Raw genomic sequence first — 19620 nt, 5'->3', positions numbered from 1 at the left:
ATGTTGTTCTTCATCGATGAGGCTTTTCCTCAACCTTGATTGAGAATTTAGCTCCACATGACTATGAAAAATAAAACCTAACCCTAAACCTAAAAAACTAATCTAAAGAGAGAAAAACTGTGGATCTGATTGTCTCCAAAATTGTTTATTTTTCTTGAAGGCTTACAGGTCTATTTACAGGCTTAGGAGAGTCCAAGAAACCCAAGTAATTCTAGGAAATCCGGAGGTCTGTCTCCCAGTCCAAATAGAAGACTGAAAACCCAATCTGGCTTGTAAAAGGAGTCTTGCCGCAATCTGACTGCGCGAGTGCGCTTTAGCGCATGGCTAGTGTGCTTGATCGCACTCGTGCATGCATTCCTTATTTTGCGGCACAACGCTCGTGCATTGCTGACTTGCTGGTGGGCGTGGGTGCCCACAAGCACTCAAGCATAGGATGATGCGCTCGATCTTACCTTGGTTGGCTGATTTTTCAGCTTTCTTTCAAACTTTGCATTTTTCTCTTTAAAGCTACAGTTTTTATTCAATAACATACAAAACAGTAAAAACAAAGAACTAATACAAAACATTATATATAAAAAAACATAGCCAAAGTTGTAACAAATGTAAATTAAGGGGCTCAAATATACAAGATTTATCACTCATCAGCTTGATATGGTTCAAGATACTCGTGACAAGGTGCTTACCTTTAGACAAAGGATGAGTGCAGCCTAGAGTTGGCAGAAGAGCTACGCCGATAACCGAAGATGACCTTCGAAATTCAAAGTAGGAGATCGTGTGGTCCTTAAGATAACATCGATGAGGGGAGTGATGTGATTTTGGAAGGAAGGGGAGATTGGCATACATGGTTGCCTTCCCCAGACTTGGTGGGAACACATGATGTTTTCCATGTCTTGTGTTGTGCAAATTTTAATATACTCGTAATTGCACGAATCGTTTGTAGTTTAATGGATTGCAAGTGCGAGGTCTAACTCACAGAGAATTGTATTTTTGAAAGAACAACTTATATCTAAACTAATTTTATCCTAACCTAGTTTCAAAAGGTTTTTGATTTCGGGTTTTTAAAACTAAAAGACAACATAAACTAAATAAAGTAAAACAAAAGATAAAGGTACTAAGGTTTGGGAATTCACACTTGTTGTACCAAATACTACATTAATTAATAGATAATATTTTGTACGTTTTACTCGCAAGTGCACAAGATCCAATGATAGTATAGTACAGCAAGTACGAGATCGATCCCACGGAGATTGTTGATTTTGTTTTAGAAGTAATTAAAAGTATCAAGTTGTCACTAAATTGATATTATGAAAAATAAACAAAAAGATATAAAGATAAATGAAAAGGTAGGGCATTGATATCCACTACTAAGCATACTTAGATAATATAACAATATGCCAATGATCCAATCATATTATGAATACATAATATTTGCTAACTTAAGAGTATAGGTGTCTACTCCTTAAGCTATTGATTTTCCTAAGCAACGAATTAGGCATGAGTGTCTGCTCTAATTCTTTTCTTTCTTAAAGGATTTAGCATAGGTGTCTACTAATTTGTTCTTTAAGAAAGCATAAAACTGTGAAAATTGACAAACACATGAGGCCTAGGGCATAGGTATCTACTCCCGGTTTCCCATGTTGATTAATCCAAGAACCCGGTGTGAATTTCTTTTGTTACTCTTATTAAACCCAGGACTCGATCATCCAAATTGATTTAATTAACTAATTCATACCACATTCATATAATGGCCAATCACATATATATGAGGAATTCAAGAAAACAGAAATTAATCAAGTTAAGCAACACAATATGATTATCACAGGGGCGCCAATATTGAAATATTAAATAAATATAATTAGGGCTTCAATCTAGCCCTCCTTAAGAGTTAGTTACACATAATTAAAATAAAACTAAAAAGAAAAGGTAAAGAAAGAACCGAAAACCGCTTCTAGAAGTAGCCTCCAATTTCTCTCCCCAAAGTTGTCTCTTTCAAATTGTGTATTGAATTGTGAGGCTTAGAGGTATATTATAGAGCTTAGGAGAGTCGTAGAAGCCCTAGTAATCCCAGGAAATTTGGAGATTTAAGTCCTAGTCCAATAAGGATAAAGAAAACCTAAGTCCAAATCGGAATAGGATTCTTTCAGAATTGCTTTCCTATCTTGCGGGGTAATTTTTGCATAGCGACAGTCCGAATTAGGAAAGTATTATTTCACAACGATTTATAGAATTTTGAGTTAAATTTTCAATGCCGCTTGAATATCCTCAATCAGATATTTGAGATGAAAGTTATGGTCAAAATACGAAGACATGTGCAGAATCCAAATTTGAATCCAATCCGATTTTGACTCCAATTTGAGAAATTCTGGTTTAATCATTTCCTTTATTTGATTAAACTTAACCACATCATATTATGATTGGTTAAGCTTAATCATATCTTCTAGGGCTTTGCAATTTTCCCTTTAAGCTTGGAACTTTTCCGTAAACGCTTTCTTTTCTTCCAAAAACCTATAAAACAAAGAAAATACAAAAAGGAAATAAAATAGCTAGTTTGGGAGGATAGGAGGACAGTTAAACCAAATGAGGTTCTACCTAAACCTTCTGAGCGGACGTACAGCCATGAGACCAGACGTACGAGCCTTCTGGACGGATGTACGGCCACGGACCTAGATGTACGGTCAGAAATGTTCTAGCAAACGCTACTTTGTCCAGTTGTTTGATAGCCTCTGTTTTCATGTTCTATGTTCGTTTTCGTTGGATTTAGAACTAATAATAGGTCTTTTCTCAGTAATTCGAGGTTATGAAGCCTCAAGGGAATTTAATGGAGGAGCCTTACGACCAGGGTGAATACAAACTCAAATGGATGCTTGTTGTTAGTTTTTCTGCATTGCACGTCTATTTTTTATATATCAAACATGCATATTTTGCAACTCTCATGAAATACATTATGGAACTACTGTGAACTGTCTTTTGTGAAAACGTATGTTGATTAATAAGATAATGATGAGACTTGTAAAAGCATGCATGGAAAAGATGGATGTGATTAATTGCATCGTATGACAAAGTACACCGGTACGTGTGGGATAACGGCCATGGGCTTACTATACAGGTTAACTTTTACGGTCAAATGTGTGTGTGTGTGGGCTTGGATCCAATGGTTTTCATGACTGGCGCAGCCATTCCCTAATGCTTGGTCATCACAGGACAAACATTTGTAGTAGCGTGGGCAACCCGAAGTCGGACTCGGTCAAGCTGCTAGTGGTGGACGGTAGCGTACAATGATCGGGGCACTAACATTGTATTATAGGTCCCTCGGGACACCGCTAACCCTACTGAGAATAGGTAATATCTTGGGTAGACCATACTATTGAACTATGACATGTTACTCATGATTATAAGCATATATTATATCTATATTGCATTCTTGATAAACTGTCATCTCATAATGTTGCATGTGCTTTATAAATAACTGAGTTCATAATTTAATGACGGGTATATCATGTGCATTTATACTCACTAAGTCGTCGGACTTACCCTTGTATTATTTAACTTTTTTCTCCATATGTGCAACTATGCTGTTATAGATAGTTTAACAGAAGATGGATATCGCGAAGCATCCGGTTATTGTGGAGGATTCGATCCGAGAGATGCTTGAGGACTTATTGCGAGATTAGGCCGGTGCTTATGGTAACTAGTACTTTTGGGTGATGCTGTAGACTTAATAGCTTTGATACATGCTTGCATATTAAGGTATAGAATGGATCCCTTGCAAATATGACTTGTATAGTGTGATTTCAGCTACTTTGATGCCTTGGTTGATGCTCTGGTTGTAAAGATTAATGTTTATAGAACTTTATTACTTTCCACTACTTAGTATCTTCTCTTTTAAAGGAGTAGAGGTCCCTCAGTCTTGTCCCACGAGGTATAAGGCTGGGAGACGAGCCGGGGAGTTAATTAATTTTCGAGGCGTTATAGTAACTTCAAGTATCCTTCTTCTTCTTCTTTCTCACTTTCTCTCTTTAGGGTTCCAGGTCTGAAGAGGAGTGAAAATGGGTGACATTCGGCATCTCTATCCTTAAATAGTCTTGCATGGTCTTGTATGGTGACGAAGGTGTCCAAATTTTATTTGCATGCAGACTACCATCGATCGATTGGTACCTCATTGATTGTTCGATAGGCTTGTGTCAACATAGATTGATCAATGGTGTAGATTGATCAATCATCAACTGGTCAATCACAGAATGCCACTTGAAACGTGACATATTGTTAGTCTTGAACTTCTTTAAAATCATGTCAAATTGGAATTGACTTGAAACAAGACTCAGGGCTCGCAACATTGCCAATTTCTAAGTTTTTCAAAACATCTCTAGTTCAACCTAACTTGGAACACAACTTAGGACACACATCACTGTTTGGCTTGAACAACACTTTCCACATACCTTTTTCTAAAGGTCGTTTGAACAGCACTTGGAACAAGCTATTTTGTCCAGCTTTTTTAGTCTTCTTTTTATAGTCCATTTTCACCGAGTAAATATTGAAAATAGAAAGTATTCATATATTAAAAAATTATAGCATTTTGAATTAGTTTTCCAACACCACCAAGTTGATTTTCATCTAACTTCATAATTGAAATTATGATTATTTTACTTTGACTAGTTAGATAGAATATGTACACAACATTGAATTCTCATGTCTTCAATCAACTATTGCTTCAACTTAAATCTAAACTTATAACTTTCAGGCAAAGATGTTTTGACATTGAATTTTCCAACTCTAGACTCCTAACAATTTGATTGTCCATATGAAAGGGGAAAAAAAAAACCTTTAAATTAAAATCTCTTAATCAATTTGTGTGACCTTACTACATCCAAAAGCAAGAACAAGAAACTCTTCATCCATGGTTGATGGTGAAGTTGGGATGATGCATATCCCATGTTTACTAAACCTTCAATATGATAATAGACTCTTTTTCAATAGGTACCAACTAGGGGTTGGAAACTGGAAAGTAAATGTTAGGAGTAATGTTATTTAGTAGATTGTTATGTGACTGTCATATAAATGAGAAGGTGCTGAAGTAAATGTTAGTCCTTATTTATTTATTTTTGTGAAAGTTTTCAACAAATCACTGAGTCAACGCATGAAAACAAAAAACTCCCTTAACTTTTTTTTTTTTTTTTTTTTTTGAATTTTTACTCACTAAGTCAATCGAAAAGGCGAATTAAGCCCAACCGTTACATTTTCTCCCCACTGTTTAATGTCTATCTATCCATAACTAAATGTACCGTTTCACGCGTTGCCATCTTAGTCCCAAGTTTTGATCCTACATGTCTTAGTCGACATGTAGGATCAAAATGCATCATTTTGGAAATGGTGCATTTGATTAGAATTACGCAGCAAGTACATGGGGGAGTTTATTTCGAAACCTAGGTCTTTTCTTCTAAAATCCCCAAACCAGCACTTCAGACTCCCATCTAAGGCTAGGGTTCTATTCACACTCCTGTTGTCCACACTCACTCACTGAAAGCGTTTTGGAAGGAAAATGGGTGGGTTCATTGCCATTGTAGTAGGCTCATTGATTATGCCAAATCGTGATTCTGCGAAAACCTAGGGTTCAAGTCGAAGGTAATGTGGGTTAAATTTTCCCTCGTTGATTCTTCCAAATGAAAGTCTTATTTGTATTTTATATTATCGGTTGCCTTTGTGGTCCATGCTTTCAATCGAGGCACACATCAACAGAACACCTGCCTGAGCAACAGAACACCTCCATTATTGATGTCAACAATTTCAGAGAAGGATGAAAATAAAGAAGAAAATTTTTAGGGAAGGAGACAGTGAAGATGAAGTTTATACTAGGAAGTAGAAAAAGGTTTGTGAAATTTTATTTTGTAAAATCTTAAGTGAATTGTGTTGAAACCCAAAAGGAAAATCTATGGTGAAACCCTAAGGGAAAATCAAAGAAAAAAACTTCAACTGTCTTTGATGCGTCAATCTTTTCCTTGATGTTATTTTAGAGTGATAAAACTATGACTATAGCAAATCTTTTCCTCCATCTATTTTAGAATGATTACTACTAATGGTTTAGGGTTTCACTGTAAAATGAAAAGTCACCATCAATGTCGTCGATGTCTGTAATGTCGTTGGTCAAAGACAATATGGAATTAGTGCAGCGTAAGTGCGGCCTTACAACCCCAATTATAACATCTACGACTGTAGCCAATCCTAGGAGGTGGTTCTATGGGTTTGCTATGTATGACCATAAAACGGTATTTGAATTTGTTATAAAGGTGCTGAGAAATGGTTGTTTCTTTGAACTTGTTCCTAATTGCCACGTTTTTTGCATAATAATAGAAAGTTGGCCAAAGTCGTTTTTTCTAATGGTATGACAAAGAAACCTGTCCTCGTGGAAAGGAACTCCTACCTGGGATGTATAAACAAGTGAATTATCTAAAGAGTGAAGTATCATCCCTTAGAGCCAAACCAAGGATCCAAGCATTTCTGTTGGTTTTTTCTTTGGTATTTTAGCATTGCTGAGTTTTCTATGGTTGATGGGGCATTGATAAAGCAAAGCAAGATGTTGTGTTTTGGAAAAGTAGTAATTTGGATTTAGGGTTTGAGGTAGTTGATGTGTGCCTTGATTGAAATTGTGTACAATGGTAACTTTCAATTGTATGTTCTGTATAACCTGGCCTAAATTAGGGGATTAGCCAGACAATTATGAAATTGTATGACTATTTGACTTTTTAAATTATATGTATCTTAATGTTTGCACCGATTTGAATGTGAATTTGTGGTTTGTTGCAGTTTCAGTTAATGTCGTGCTTTGTACCCTCAAAGTTGCATATATGTGTATGTTCATTTTTTGCATCATTTGCACACTCAATATCTTGCTTTTTTGTAGTTCTAGTACAATGTTACATTTTGTGTCATTTCCCAAATGAGCATGTTACATTTGGTGGCAAATTTGTTTTAGTAGGAACATGAATTGGTCATGTAAGATATACATTTTTCTCATGTTACATAACTTGTATGAGAAGACTTAATGCAATATGTAACTTGAGAAACTTAATGCAAATTATCACCTAAAAAAAGACATATTGAGACACGAATGAATTTGTAATGCAAGCCGACCACTTTAAATTGACATAATGCAATAATGAGGAAGTAATTGATCAACATAATATGCCAAATAGCATGAATTCATCAACATAACATAATGTGCCAAATTTTCAGGTTGCATACATCCTCAGCACATTACATTGCCGTAACAAAAAAAGTTGTAACAAAAGTGCTACCATTGTCTTACATTGTGGCACATTACAATGCTGGCACAGTGTAAAGTGCAGGTTGCGCTCAGTGCATTGTCGGCAAGGAAGGGCTCGAGTGCAAGGGTGATGTGCTCGAGCGCAGCTTGCTAGTAGTTCTAGACAGTTACAAACCTGAGTAAAAAAAAAATATAACAGTAAAAAAAATAATAATAATAATAAAATAAAATAACAAAAGAAAAACACAGAAAATCAGATAAAAAATAAAGAAAAACGTAAAATAATTAAGTTAGATTTAATCTTTAAAACTTAATAACGCAACTGTTAAGCAATCCTCGGTAACGATGCCAAAAATTGATGTTGTCTTTTTAGAACAAAATATATCAATAATAATTTACCACTTGCAATAGTACGAATATGATAGAGCTATATTGAGTGTGTCGAACCTCAAGGACTGCGTGAGAATTGTTATTAAGTTCTCAAGATCAAAAGTAACTTAAGAAAAGAGTTATGATTTGTTTGTGACTAAAGTGCATAAACGCAAAAGATAATTGAATTAAAATAGAGAGAGAGGGTAGGGTATTGACTTTACCGCTACCCACACATCAATGGTTAACCATATTTAATAAGATAAATTCATTCTATTCATGATAAAACAAACAGGAAATTACCATAAACAAGCGATTACCATCATTCTATGCATGTTATAAATAAACAAGAAAATGCCGTATTAAAGAAAAAGAATAATTCATCTTCGGTTGGCACAGACCGTCTACCTAACCACTCTGATGTGGTATGACCCGTCTTCTTTAAGTATGGATTATCTAATTCCTTAATAGGATACAAATAAACAAGGGATTAGTATAACCCATCTTCGGTTCGCACAGATTGTCTACCTAAATTATATTAAACTAAGGTATAGTACGATCCGTCTTCCTTAGGCATGACCTATCTAACCCTCTTGATTATATATCAATTAAAACCGTTGTATAATTATCATCCCCATAATCATAGAAAATAAGAATGATTTGAGTTCAATAAAAGTAAAAGACTTTCTAAGACAAGATAGGAATTTCACCAATATTGATTTTGAAATTAAGAACGATTGCATTTAAACATGAAGAACAATATCAAATTGTAGCAATCCTCATAATTATACAACTAACATGCATAAACTGGAAATCTCTAAATTAAGATACAATCAAACCATTGTGCTTGGATATAGTTACATCAATACCCCACGAGAGGTTTAGCCGCTCATGACGCTGCTGAGATTACCTCCTGCCATGATCTACTTTCCTTCAACTCTTTAAGCCTTCAGAAAGTATTTACTGAATTTTTGCTCTAGGTAGCAATGTATTTTTCTTCAATGTTTAGAGGCCTATTTATAGGGATTAGGAGAACCCTAGAAACCCGAGAAAATTTGTAGGTCAGTCTTCTAGTTTAAGTTGGGGACTGAAAAACCTAATCCAAGGTGGCAAAAGGCTTCTGCTGCACTCTCGAGCCCAAGGAAGACTCCACTCGAGCTACAAAAGGAGGGCGCTCGAGCTTAGCTGGTTGTGTGCTTGAGCGCAGGTGCACTCAAGCCATGTGCTGGGGCGTTCGAGCCCTTTTGCTGGCATGCTCGATCCTAGGCCTTCAATATGCTTCCAAAATGTCCTTAAAGACCAATTTCGATGGAGTTTATTGCATCTTGCTTTTAAAACCTTGAAACACAAAAACAAAACAAAATCAAACAAACAATAATGCTAAGGAATTAACATATGCGAGTTTAAAGGGCTTGAATGTGAAACATTCGGCGCTTATCACTAAGTTAAAATAACTCTACAGTATTTTGGTATATGAACTGTGTGTTGTAAATAGTCTTGGTTTAACCTGTGATTGAGTAGCATTTTTTTTTGCCTTGTATTTCTTTGGTTTTCGTCTCTTTCGATCCGGGTTCAAAGGTAGATGACAACCTTTGTAATTATGGCCTGCACCCCCACAATTTTCACAGTTGACCACATATCCACTACAACTTATCTTGTATGGGTTAATTGACTCATCTGGTGCTTTTCTCCTACCAATCTTTGGTCTACCGGGAGCCTTTCTAACAATAGGTGGCAGGAATTCATCGCATGCATCATTAGCTGGCCATGTGTTTGGACCTTGCATGCCATATACTCAAGCTATATATGCCTACATGTACTTATCCATCGTGTAATATCCATCTAAATAGTCCTCCGGCTCTTTCTTATGCATGTAAATTGCAGAACAAGCATGTAAGTAAGGGATCCCATTTAGTTGCCATCTCCCACTTGTGTATGTGTGGTTATCCAGCCTGACTATACGCCGTGCATCATACATGTGGTCTACCTCAAACTCCAATTCATTCTACCACCGACAAATACAATTTCTTGCATCACTTTTTGACATCTCTAACTTTTTTCTGAATCTTTGGGCATTTTGAGTACTGCGATGACTGGATCCCATCCCTTTTTTCCTGGAAGCGTGCCATTATTTTCCGTTGAATATCTTTGACCACAGTAAGGGTGGGCTTACTCCTGGCATCTTCTATCCAAACATTAAAGCTCTCTGCCAAGTTGTTTAATAACATATTGCTTTTGCTGTCGTAGCTGAAAGCGTGTCTGGACCATGATGCACTAGGTACACCACTAAGGTACTTGTGTGCACCTCCATCCATCAACATTATTTGTTGCATGTGGTGCTCGAATGCATAAATATTGGATGCCCGTGCAGCTCCCCACAACTCATCTTTAAAATCTTTCCTTGTGTAGCCTTTCCTTTTGAAGTTTGCGTGTAGGTGTCGAACACAAAAACGATGCTCAGCATGTGGCAACACAAATTCAACTGCATTTCTAAGCCCCTACGCACATACATATAACACTGAATAATATATAAGAACATAATAAACTAAAAGAACTCAACAATATTTTTACTACACCAGTCTAAGAAAAATACCTGATGCCTATCAGATATAATAGTCCAACCATGTCCACCTTTGGATCCAACAAATATATCATCCATCAACATATGAATAAACCATTCCCACGACTCTCTGGTCTCGGCCTCGGCAACTGCAAATGCAATGGGGAACATGTCGTCATTGCCATCCTTCTCTATAGCACACAACAATTGACCCCCATATTGTCCCTTAAGATGACAAGCATTCAAACTAATGATGGACCTACAACCACCCCTTCTTACAAGCATCAAGGCAGATATACATCTATTGGAAGAATGCTCCTTCTCTCTGAATGTAAGCGTTGGTACTTAGTAATGCCAACGCCTATCTCCTGGTTTGACGATATTGCTTGGCATGTCTACCAAAAAGTTGTAAAAATGCCTCCTTGGCTCTCCAGCAACGAGAAATGGGGACATCTATGTTACAATCTCTCTTCACCATTTGTTGCAATGCATATGGGGTCCATGTGGGATCATCCTTGAAACTTGACTTATACATACAGACAAGATACTCGACATCAGCTTTATTGTTTTCATAATGATTACCACATACATGCTCTGGATAGAAAGTTTTAATTTGTATTGAAGTCCTGTTAGCATCAATAGAGGCATGAATCCTCCATGAGCAATGTCTCTCTCTACAGATTGCACTAACTCTACCCTTGTCATTATGCTTGTAGAAGTAATTGAACCCATTGTATACAACATAAGTATTCAGTGCTCTCTTAAAGGAATATGTATCTGCAAATAACATTCCATTTTCAAGCTCCACTAGAACTTTCAAATCATGTTTCTCATTAAACTCCTTATACCGCTTCTTTTTATTTCCAACATCATCAGAATTACTACCTTCTAAACTTCTAAAACCATCACTATCATCATCAGATTTTTCATCCCCACTGCTGGCTCCTTTCAAACGTGTACTACAATCAACATTGTCCCACCAATTATCCATGTGGTCCTTATCTGTGTTGGGCACTTCAGAATAAAATAGGTCATCATCTTCGTCATCAGTTTCATGGAAGTCACTCAACTGAGACTCGAGATCTTCATCTTCAACCTCAGCTTCATTCGTCTTCCTTGGCCTACCAGTCCTAGTAGCACCACCCCTACCACCACCACTGATTTTTTTTTTTCCAACCTCGATGTTATCCATATCAACATTAACATTTTCCTGATCTTCATATTGAGAAATAGGTTGACCATCAGGTGTTTTTCTTTTTCTTAGTCTAGTGGTTGCAGTCCTGACAGCAGTGTCTTTTCTTCCTCTTACTGAAAAAACCAAAAAATATAATGATGAACCTACTCAGAATATAAAAGAATAAACTAAAAGCCAATAAACTTAAAAGAATATAATCTTATGTACCTCCTCTTGTCCATAAAATCTTAAACAAATAAAAGGTATATAATGTACCTCCTCTTGTGGAGGTCCTTTGCTTGCTTGGAGTTGCACAGTCAGTGGTAACACTACGAGCAACCCTCTTCTTGACCTGTGTGGTTTTAGATCTTCTTGATTTTTCATGTTCACCTTCGCCATCTACACCATGTTCACCTTCCCCAACATCTCCCCCATGTTCACCTTCAACACCATCTCCTCCATCTCCTCCAGGCAAACCATCCCCACCATCTCTTCCCGATTGACCATCTCCCTCATGCACATTATCCTCAACTACTACCCCACTCCCCCCTTCTCTGACACGTCCTCCAGGAGCTGGCAGAAAGAAATGCTTATCTATAAGTACAACATCATCTACCATAAGCCGAACATATAAATGCACTTCTCCAAACGGTAACTTTCTAATATGTTAACAGAGTCCACCACTTCTGCATCACATCTGAAAGGTAGCACATCTTCATGATTGTCACCTAGATCGTACCAGCATCCCACATCATTCATAAATCATAAATTGTGAACTAGCTCCTTAATTTCCCACAAACTAAAATAGTCCACATCATACTCTTTTACCTAATGAACATCACCACTAATATACTTAAATGGGATCTGTTGCATTGACCAACATATCTGTGGCAAAGATTAGAGCACAGTTAACCTTAGTTACAATATAAGTTGAAGTAAACAAAGTTCTTAGTGCAATTAGAGTTAAAAAAAACATAAGAAGAAGAAGAATGCATTGTGAACATGTCAACATTGCATGAAAGACAACAGAGACATTGCATGTATTGGCAAGCATTTGAACCATGATTTCAATAAAAAAAACATGATAAATAGTGGACAATGACACAACCCATGTGCACAGGTTACTTCATTCACATAAACATCCCTCAACTACCAAAATACCACAAATTCTTGTTGTAATTACTCCCAACCCTCTCAACATGCATGACCCACATCCAATTGTCAAAACACGACCTTGGGGACAAAACACGACCCACAAATGCACAAACCTTGGCTATTATGGACAAAACCACTAAACCCCAAAAGTTCACAATGAAAAAGGAAATAAAGAACAAACAAAAAGCTTTTCTTACTCCCACACCGACCAAAACACATGGACCACAAACGCCACAAACAGTATAAAATACAAACATGACTTTCATTTGGCAGAATCATTTTCGTAGAATCATGATTTGGCAGAATCAACGAACCCACTACAATGGCAACAAACCCACCCCTTTTCCTTCCAAAATGCTTTCAATGAGTGAATGTGGACGACGGGAGTGTGAATGGAACCCTAGCCTTAGATGGGAGTGTGAAGTGCTGGTTTGGAGATTTTAGAAGAAAGACCTAGGTTTCAAAATAAACTCCCCCATGTACCTGCTGCGCGATTCTAATCAGACGCACCATTTTGCCCTTAATTCCAAAACGGTGTGTTTTGATCCTACATGTCGACTGTGACATATAGGATCAAAACTTGGGACTAAGATGACAATGCGTGAAACAGTGCATTTAGTTAAGGATAGATGAACGTTAAACATTTGGGAGATATGTAACGGTTGGGCTTAATTCGCCTTTTCGATGGACTCAAGGAGTAAAAATTCCAAAAAAAAAAAAAAAAAAAAGTTGAGAGAGTTTTTTGTTTTCACACATTGGACTCAGGGATTTATTAGAAATTTTTCCTTTATTTTTTACAAGTACTAATCTAATGGCTGACTTTTACTGCCACATCATCAAGTTGTAAATCAGTCATATAGCAGTCTACTAAATAATATTACTCAAATCTTTTATACTACTCTTACGTAGTTTCATTTTCATTTTACTTACCTTTAATTTCAAGAACAAATTGTGATTACATATATTAATTAATAGCACATCAATTTATGAGGAGGTGAAATATCTTTTCTATCTGTATGGTCCTATCCCGAATAAAGAAGCAAAGTATCACATTCGTGATAATTTCAACAGGAATTGTCCGTGTGCTTAATTAACTAAACAACCAACATCAATTATTTAGATAGTCTCGAATCTTTTATATTTCCTGTGGGCTGCTGTCCAAAACCTTGGGCGTCTGATCTCTTCATTATCCTCAGCCTCTTGCATGACTCAATAAACATCCTGTAAAAATTATAACATGGATTACTAAGCTCTTGCAACCAGATAATTTTTTTTTGTTTTTTTTAAACAAATAAAATGATTTGAAAGAAGATAATTTATGAGAACTAGGAGCATTTAATTAAATAAATTAGGACCCTTCTCAATACCCAATTAAGAAGCAAGTATTAATTAAGTGGTGCATTACGTTAATAAGTGACGTCAAATACGTGAAATATTTAATTGAAATATGATATTAGCAACAGAGACAATATTCGAATTCAGAACCTTTACTTTGATACCATTTTAAATTAACACTTATCCTATAAATTTAAACAAATAAAAGATAATGAATGTAATCATTTAGTTCATATTCTATTGATACTTAATTGGAAATGTGGCCAAGAAGCCTTCTTCCTTCTTCCTAATAATGCATTCCAGTTACAACATTCTCAATTGTACGCGTATCCGGATATTAACCGCCGGCATCCGCTATTCACTATCAGCACATCAGATGCAGATGCAGATGCAATTAGCAATAGCCTCTATATATTATATTTAATAAATTTACCAAAATGATGTGGTTTTGGTGTTTAATACCAAAATGAAGTTGTTTTGGGTTAAGTATAGGTTATGTTTACATTCTTTTAAATATATATATATATATATATATATATATATATATATATATATATATATATATGAAATCAATATAGTTTTCAAAACATTGGGGCTTAAAATATATTAAAACAAGCCCAAAACACTAAAATTCAGCCCAAATTATTTTTAAAATAATAATAAGCTCTAATAAATACTCAAAAAAGGCCAAAAAGAATAAAATAGGCATAAAAGCTTATTACTTAATATGCAGATAGCAGATAATAAGAACAAAAATTGCACGGATCGAGTTAGTAAAAACATGATGCAAATGCAGATGTGGATATCTAACACTGATATCAGCATTTTGTGAACACAGCTGCAAATATTGTAAATAATTGCATCCGCATGTACACCCCTAACCAACAATGCAACACTCAGTGGTCAGTCATGGGTAGCGTGTGGCGGGTCCAAGATAGGGTAGTTTGTTTTGTTGGTGTTCCAAAGCCGAAGAATGAAATTGGCACCATTATTTTTTCCACTGACGAGAAAATCCATCGTCAAATTTTTGTTTCTAACTGTGAGAACAAGAACCATAACCAGCATATATACCGCTTTTGTAGACCAAAGAAAAACTACACAAAATAATGTTGACTTCCCAGAATGGTACATAATTTCATGATTACGCAAACTTATATATATGATAAAACAGGTCGCAATTTCAATGCAAATTTTCCTGGTAACTAGATTCAACCTTATAATAATAACAAACGACCATTCTTTTTCAATGTTTTTTCTTCTGATATATGCAGTAGAAGCCTTTGCTTGTTAAACACGGGGAATTGACTCAATACGAATCTTCCCCCGGCCGGTCAATTGACTCATAATTAACACGTCTATTACTATCATACGCTACACGAAACAGTAATGTAGATGCCTGAAAATCCAAAAACGGTCTATATTTTGTATTTATCGTTTTTTGTTAATACAATTATCTAATTTGATTGGGACTTCGTTTTTTTTTTTTTTTTAATTGAATACATGAAAGGGTTACAAGAAGGAGGTCTCCCACTCTTGATCTAAATAGAAAGGAGAACGTGAACCTGATAAACTTGTAACTCTCGATATCCATCCAAAAAAGTGACTAAAGTATGCTAAACCGAAAGTATTTATTATATTTAACTTCCAACAAACATTGCACTTAAATTTAAATCAATTTTTCTTTTCTTTTTTTTTCTTTTAAAAATTTGAACTCATCTTTCTATTATTTGGAAGAGTGAATAATTTTTTTTTCATGAATTATTATTAGTAATTTTTCATATATATAGAGTAAAATACTGATAAATGAGATAGATTAGTTAGAGGGTATTAATTTACCCCCAGGGGACATCTCCCACAAGCAGCCAGTCTCCATCTTTGTCTTCATAAATCGGAACTTGTTTGGAACTCTCAGCATCCTTCAACGCCTGATCACCTGTCAACAGATCATGTATATATATACATATAAGCAGCATTATTTAATGTCTTCTTGTTTTTGTTTGTGGGAACTACATATCTTTGTAATTTATTTGTTTACTTTTACTTAATTGACTTTAATTAATTACTTATAATATGGGTAGGATTTTATTATCTTTATGAGTAATGCTAGATATTATAATTCTACCCAACATTGTTGACGTGGTACTCTCATGTCTCAATCAACTGTTAAATTTTTAATTTTTTTTTAATTTTTAATTTTTTTTTTACAAGGAATAATTAAAAGTTTAGTTAGGAGTGCCCCTCAGCATTATTTGATAAAATTATGTATCTAGCATTTTTCTATTTCTATATCTTTTCAATACTTTGTTTTTTAATAGCGGAATATATGTCTTAATTACATATAGTTTCCACCAATACCTATGAACAGTTACATCCAAGTGTTTTACTTTTGTAGTGTAAAAAAAATACTATTAAACTACAAAAATCAGTGATTAGAGAGAGTTAATTCACCACTAATATATTTAATTTCTACATTTCAGTTTATAGAAAAAGTTTTTCTCCTGCAGCAGCTTTAGTATCAACTATCACATTAATTTCATAAATTTTGCAAAGAAGTCACTTTTCAAAAGCAATTTTCACAACAAAATTGATAATTTTATCTGAAGAAGGCAGAATCAATGTTTCTTTTTTTAAGGATACCCATGTATTTTGCTATTGTTAAGAAAAAGGAAAAAGAAGACTAAAGACACTTTAGAAAGCATTAAAAAAAAGAAGGGGGGGGGGGGGGGAGGGGGGGGTGTTCTGTCCATTTTTTACATGCATTATGCAAAAAATTCCAAGATCGTTTCACAAAATAAAATAGCAGTTCTCTCGGAGAATGAATTCTAAAAATATAAAATTTGAATAGCGTATTACAAATTTTGCTCAGCTAGATATATGCAAACAAAGACCTAAGTTTTTCTTTTTTTTTCAGAATAAAATAAGTTGGAAAAAAAAAAAATATATATATATATATATATATATATATAAGGCAAGGGACAAAGCATATAAAAGAATGCTAAATCCAAACCAACTCAAACGGAACAGGATCGTCTCCAGTTCAAATGAATTGGGTTTGAGAGGACAAAAATATATTTTTACTAATTTAATATTCTCCAGTTTAAATGAATCGAAGAGAATCCTAATTCGACTCAAACATCTAGAGCAACCAAAACGCAAAATATACCCTTGCTTGGTTAAGCCAAAGCTTTTACAATTTCTATCTAATTAATATATATATATATATAGGAACGAAAATAAGACCACTCACCGATGGCAAAGCAATCAAAGAGCTTCTCCAATGCTACCGCCAGATCGGAGTAGCCTTTGTGCATGCTGAGATCAATCTTGCGCATAATTGGTGCTCCATCCATGCTAACTTTCACGTAAATTTTCGATCTTTGGAGGTGATCATGATCATCTTTCTCATGATGCAAACTAATCTTTTTTCGGTACGAACACACCGGAGGCCACCCCACGACTTGGGTCTTATTCCGATCACCAGAAATCTCTGAAAACACCCTCTTCTTCTCATTTTTCTCCGCTATACTATGACCGCCACCTGGGAGGCCCAACCTAAGCTCTGTAAGTTCAAGTCCAAGAACTTCTTTTGCCATTTTTTCTTTTTTTTTTTTAAGGTACTTTGGCTATATATTTGCTTCAGCTTTGTTTGATGGGTTTATAAATAATAAAAACTGTCTAAACGGCTACTTCTTATAGCTAGTGAATAGAGAGGACAGGTCAACTAAGACTTAGTGGTCGCATGAAGTGTGGGGACTGCAGCAGCTTCCTTTTAATTTTTCATAAGTTTAAGATACAAAACTACTTTTTACTTCCCTATGAAAATATATTTCACAATAACTTCTCTCTATACCATTAAAATATTATTTCTTTACAAACTACAAGTTTCTCACCTACCTTTACTTTTTTCACAAAATTTCAACACAATCCCTAAGACAAAAATATGAAAGATAAATGTTTAGATATATATATAAGGAACCAAAAGTGGTTCCTTATACATTGTGAAGCACTGTAGCAATTCTTGAGGGTTGGTTAAGTGTAGGAAATCTGATGTGAGTAAGTTTTTGTGATTTTTTTGAAATTTTTCCTAAACATAAGGAAGGGAATGACATATAGAGCATCTGCTGTTCTAAGCTGGACAGATCCTAGGGCTGTTGTGGTTTGGTGGTTTTGTGGGATTTAGCCTTGGCCGTCTGATTGAATAGGTGATTGGGAACATGCCGTGTGATTTGCCTGATTGGGGTCTTCGCAATAAATTATTTAAAAGGAAGGTGCAGATAATTAATTTTGGTTGCTCAACTTCCCATCTTCTGCTACTTATTTGGTGTTGGAGGAAGATTCTCAAGCCCTCACAGGGAACTTTAACGTCTCTGCCAATGACACGGGAAGACAGAGTTAAGTTAATTATCTCTTTAGATTTATTTAGGTTTTATAAATTATTTAGGTTATTAATATTTAATTTTTAAGAGTTATATTATTTTATAATTTAATAATGAGTTTAGCCAAAAATTCAGTCAAATTAAAGTCAAAATTTTTGTTAAGAGTCTTGAGTGTTTTTTTGTACTCCTACGAAGACAGATTAGAATGATAAATAAACATATATTCTGCTGGAGGGGTGTCTCGTTTTCTCTTTGGTGGTGAGACTCAATCAAGACTAGTTACGAGACTGTAATTCAACCTATTCTTATCATTATTTTAGTGAGATTTTGAGTTAACGTGAAATTTATCTTTGTTTTCTATATATGTTTCTTCTTTTTTCCTACATCGGCCAATAGATAAAAAAAAAAGTCAGCCTTTAACAAAAGGTATCCGATTCTTTCAACTCCATATCATATATGGCAACCAAGAGGAAAAGCTCGAAGCTTCAGCCTCGAGTTCAATGTTTGTGCTTCTGATAAGGATAAGGTTATGATTATGATTATGATAGGGTAGGAATAATAGTGATAAGATTATGATTAGTTAGGATAATAGTTGAATTGGAATGCAATTCCAATTCATTAGGATTAGATTATTTAAATTAGTATTAGTTTACTTAATATTAAGATTATGTTATTTGAATTAGAGTTTATTTGAATTTGAATATTATAACTTTAGGTGTTATCACTTTAAGCATTATCTACTTGTATTTCTATTTAAAGATCATTTGGTTATTAATGAGAATCGGAGAATGAATTAGAGGAATTAGAGGTATGTCTTTATGGTTTGTATCCAGCTCCAATTGGATTCACTTGTGGTTTGTCTCCAGCCTTAATTGGATTTCATTATCAATACCATTTCCATTCACATTTCCACATTTATCCATTTCATCAGAAATTACCTATCAATTGGTATCAGAGCCATTTCAATCCAGTTCCGCACAAACCAGAAAATACCCTAACGAGCCATTGCGATCACCCTACCGAAAAATTCCATAACCATTACCACCATCCACTTCCCACTAAACCAAAATCGCTGCCATGGCTACAGACGCAAAGCAGATCCAAAAGCTCGAAGTCGATATGCTGGAGGTCAAGGAGTCCATTAAGAAGTTAACCTAAACAACTGAGTGTATTCAACATATCTTAAAGGAGCTTTCAGCACACTTTGCCAAATTCCTTGGTGAGTTTTTAGCACATTTCACTAATGCCATGATGAGTCTTCATGTCATCTAGAGAAAGAAACTAAGGAATTGAGTTCTTCTTCGCGACAAAACTCGATACAGATTCCATAGCCTAAGTCAACCCCACTTGCCCAACCACCAAAACTCAGGAGCACAAGCTTCATAACCCGTGA

At 35.2% G+C, this 19620-nt stretch overlaps 2 protein-coding genes across 2 annotated transcripts; both read right to left on the bottom strand.

Annotated features, from left to right (window-relative positions):
• Window positions 1–9660: 9660 nt before the first annotated feature.
• On the bottom strand, window positions 9661–10358 carry LOC148584993 (uncharacterized). The gene is made up of 2 exons (XM_088517635.1): window positions 10221–10358; window positions 9661–10125 (listed from the first exon to the last, which is right to left on the bottom strand). Exons 1-2 carry the CDS (start codon window positions 10356–10358, stop codon window positions 9661–9663), a joined length of 603 nt encoding a protein of 200 aa, XP_088373761.1.
• A 3270-nt stretch (window positions 10359–13628) lies between these two features.
• LOC132187963 (auxin-induced protein AUX22-like) lies at window positions 13629–17444 on the bottom strand. Its single transcript, XM_059602386.2, has 3 exons — window positions 17099–17444; window positions 15688–15784; window positions 13629–13737 (listed from the first exon to the last, which is right to left on the bottom strand). Exons 1-3 carry the CDS (start codon window positions 17442–17444, stop codon window positions 13629–13631), a joined length of 552 nt encoding a protein of 183 aa, XP_059458369.2.
• Window positions 17445–19620: the final 2176 nt, after the last annotated feature.

Source organism: Corylus avellana, chromosome 6, assembly GCF_965113065.1.
Source record: "Corylus avellana chromosome 6, dhCorAvel1.hap1.2, whole genome shotgun sequence".
NCBI lineage: Eukaryota > Viridiplantae > Streptophyta > Magnoliopsida > Fagales > Betulaceae > Corylus > Corylus avellana.
Note: the sequence above shows the minus strand (reverse complement) of the source record. Positions and strands in the feature narration are given on the sequence as shown.